At 45.6% G+C, this 3,064-nt stretch overlaps 1 protein-coding gene across 1 annotated transcript in view; it reads right to left on the bottom strand.

Moving 5' to 3' along the window:
• Positions 1-341: 341 nt before the first annotated feature.
• The window catches only part of ATF4 (activating transcription factor 4), a 3,169-nt gene continuing 446 nt past the window's right edge, over positions 342-3,064 (bottom strand). The window contains exons 2-3 of the mRNA XM_019544960.1: positions 1,886-2,200; positions 342-1,269 (exon numbers count right to left, since the gene is read on the bottom strand). Of these exons, the coding sequence (XP_019400505.1) occupies positions 428-1,269; positions 1,886-2,102 (1,059 nt within the window). The 5' untranslated portion in view covers positions 2,103-2,200 and the 3' untranslated portion in view covers positions 342-427. The remainder of the gene's footprint in view (positions 1,270-1,885; positions 2,201-3,064) is intronic.

Below are 3,064 nucleotides of genomic sequence, written 5' to 3'. Positions count from 1 at the left end.
TAGGAGACCAAACTTGGTAGAGCTGAAAGTGATTGCAAGTTCAACTGTACAAGTCAATGGCTCAAGGAAAGACTAGATTTATCAGGTGCATTGTTCAAGAGTGCTGGATCTCAGTAAGTACTGGTTTGCTTCCCAAGATCCAGCACTTGCCTAACATTCATGACCTTACTGATTCAGAACTCAGTGCAGTATGGGGTAGGTAAGGGGCAAAGTCAGTATATATTTAATACTGGAAACTCAAATATGCTACAGCATTACTTTCTAATCCCTTTAGTTTACCTATCAAACTACATTCAGAGACAACCTTTACCACCCCCACCCCAAGAGACACAAAAGTCAACTTACTACAAAATAATTTATTAGGCAGCAATACACAGCATTAACACCATGCTTATTATATACAGGCACATAAAACTTCTATTCTACCCTACTCTGGGACTCTAGCTCTTTTGCCCTTGGCTTTGCGGACCTCTTCAATCAAATCTTTCAAGTACTGGATTTCTTTGCTCAAAGAATCTGCTCTCTCTTTTAGTGTCTGATTCTTCTGCTCCAGCTCTCTGCACTCCCCAGACAGAGCTTCCTGTTCAGCCCTTTTCTTCTGCCGGTAACGTGTGGCAGCTGTCTTATTCTGTTCCATCTTCTTCAATTTCTTATCAATTTTCTTTTCTCCCTTCACCTTAGCTGACACTACCTTTTCTACAGGATGATCATATGGTTTGGACCGCACAGATTGACAAACAGGGACTGTGGGAAACTGGCTATTGTTGGGAGACTCAGACATGGTGGGGCTATGTTGGGGCGTTCCTGGATAGGATTCTGGGCTCATGCATATCCCGCTATCATTATCAGAGGGGGATTCCTCCTCTTTTTCACACTTGGGGAGCATCCTGGTGGTAGGGGTTTCTGGTTTTCCATCTCCTTCCAGGACATCCACTTCACTGCCTAGCTCTAAACTAAAGGAATGGTCTGGAGTAGAGGTCAGAGTCCCTGGAGAAAGAGTGAGAGAAAGGGGAGTGAATGGGGCCACCTGATCTTTTGCATTTGGAGATTCAGGGAGATGAGTGATTGGGTCAGATATTAGTGGAGGCTCTTTGCTGTGAATTTCTTGGGTGGAAGGGTCAAATAGATCACACGTGTCTTCCAACGTGGCCATGAGCTCATCTGGTGAGACGGTGGCTTCCATGTCATCAATACCTAACAACGCATCAAAGTCAAATTCCTTCAGATCCATCTTCTCCACCATCCACTCCATGCCCGAGAAGGCATCCTCTGCAAGACAAGCACACATATCACCACTTCAGTACAGCAGATAAAATTGTAATTGGAGCCTTCCCAATTTGTAGTTAATTCTGAAAGCAGAATTTTGAACATTTTTCTCTATAGCCTCTCCCTTTCCTTGCTGTATTTTTCTGAGACTAGCAGATCAGAGGTATTGGCATATGAAGCTTCTCCACCTCACAGGACTGGAAAATACAACATAGTTGCTAGGCTACCTTATGATAGTCAACTGCTTCTGGCTCTTCCAAACTCTATAAAGGATTCGAAGAGTTTTAGGTAGAGACAACCAAGAGCCAAATGAAAGGAAATTATAAACTCATTCTTATTTCTTGTGGGCCCCCCCCCAATGTACCTTATTACCGCAGCATCTGAGTTATAGAACAGCATCAAGATTGAGTACATGCTTCCCAACATTATACGTTTCTAAGGCGTATGAACTGTGCTGCCTAGCTACTTGTAAGGAAAGAACTTGTACACAAATTTTAGTTTCAGATTGGAATACTGCTAGCTTACTGAACTCTTCAAGATACCACAATATAAAACAGGGAAGGCAGGGAACAAACTATTAAACTGATGCACCCCCCAAGGAAATAAATTAACACCTTACCCTGGCTGTTATCTGTGGCACTGCCTAAGCTGTCCACAGCCAGCCAATTGAAGGAGACTGCCTTAGCCTTGTCGCTGGAGAACCCATGCGAACTGAGGGGCTCGGCCACCTCCAGGTAGTCATCTGGGAATTCTAGGCTTTCCTCAGCCACCAAGCACGACTGGCTGAAGGGGGGTAATAAATCCCCCGACAGCATCTCGCTGTTCAAGAGGCTCATCTTGGTCAGATTTTAATGTTTTGATGTCAAAAGGTGTGGTCAAGTAGAGGATGTCTTTGTCAACTACAGCAATGCTGCTGCGAGGTACCTTGAGAAACCTGGAGCAAAAATAAGACATCGTGTTATATTACGGGACCGCCACTTGTGCTAAAGTAAATATGAATACCGAGTGTAGTCTACTGAAAGAATAGCTGTTCTCAATAAATTAAGCCCCATTTGGAATGCCCATTACAGAAAACAGAATTGGGCATTTTCAGTTTTAAGGACTGGAATCTACCTGCAAGCTCCCATGTTTTGATCCTTTCCCAAGGGGACTTTCCAGACTGACACCAAAGCCCTCTCTGTAATAGTACCCCTCTGCCTGCCAGCTAAGATGTTGAGCATTTATGCTTAACACACACCAACAGGGCTGCTCCACTTCCTCATGACCAAATATGGTCACAGCAACTGATCTGGCCCCTCCCCCCTCTGCCACCACCCAAGTGTAGGCAGCAGCTGCAGCCATTTCAGGATCCTCTGCCTGCTTCTCTCCCCACCCTATAAATAGACGGCCATTTTGTATCCTGCCACGTTTCCACTGGGGCTAGTTGAATACCACCTGGCATCAGACCAGGCTGCTGCCAGGAACCCAGGGGAGCAAAGGCATGTTCAACTGCCAGGATTCCCAGTGGGCGAAGACAGAAATAAAATGCTTGCTAGAGAGGACATCTAAGGATAAAAGGGCTGGCCAAAGATGCATTAAAAGCAGTGTAGCCATGGCTGGCAACTTCAGCATAACTCTGGTTCTGGTGTTTCTACAGAAAGAGCCTGGGAGCTGGAGAGGAAACTCAATGAGCCTCAGGGAGGCAAGAGGCCCCCAATTATCATGTATACCCGTGTATGGAGGGACCCCTCGACAGTGTTTAGAATGGCATTCTCCTCCATATGGGTAAGTGGTCTCTTCCTCATATTCCCCCCCCCCC

The sequence above is a fragment of the Crocodylus porosus genome, unplaced genomic scaffold (assembly GCF_001723895.1).
Source record: "Crocodylus porosus isolate Cpor-Errol unplaced genomic scaffold, CroPor_comp1, whole genome shotgun sequence".
Lineage (NCBI taxonomy): Eukaryota > Metazoa > Chordata > Crocodylia > Crocodylidae > Crocodylus > Crocodylus porosus.
Note: the sequence above shows the minus strand (reverse complement) of the source record. Positions and strands in the feature narration are given on the sequence as shown.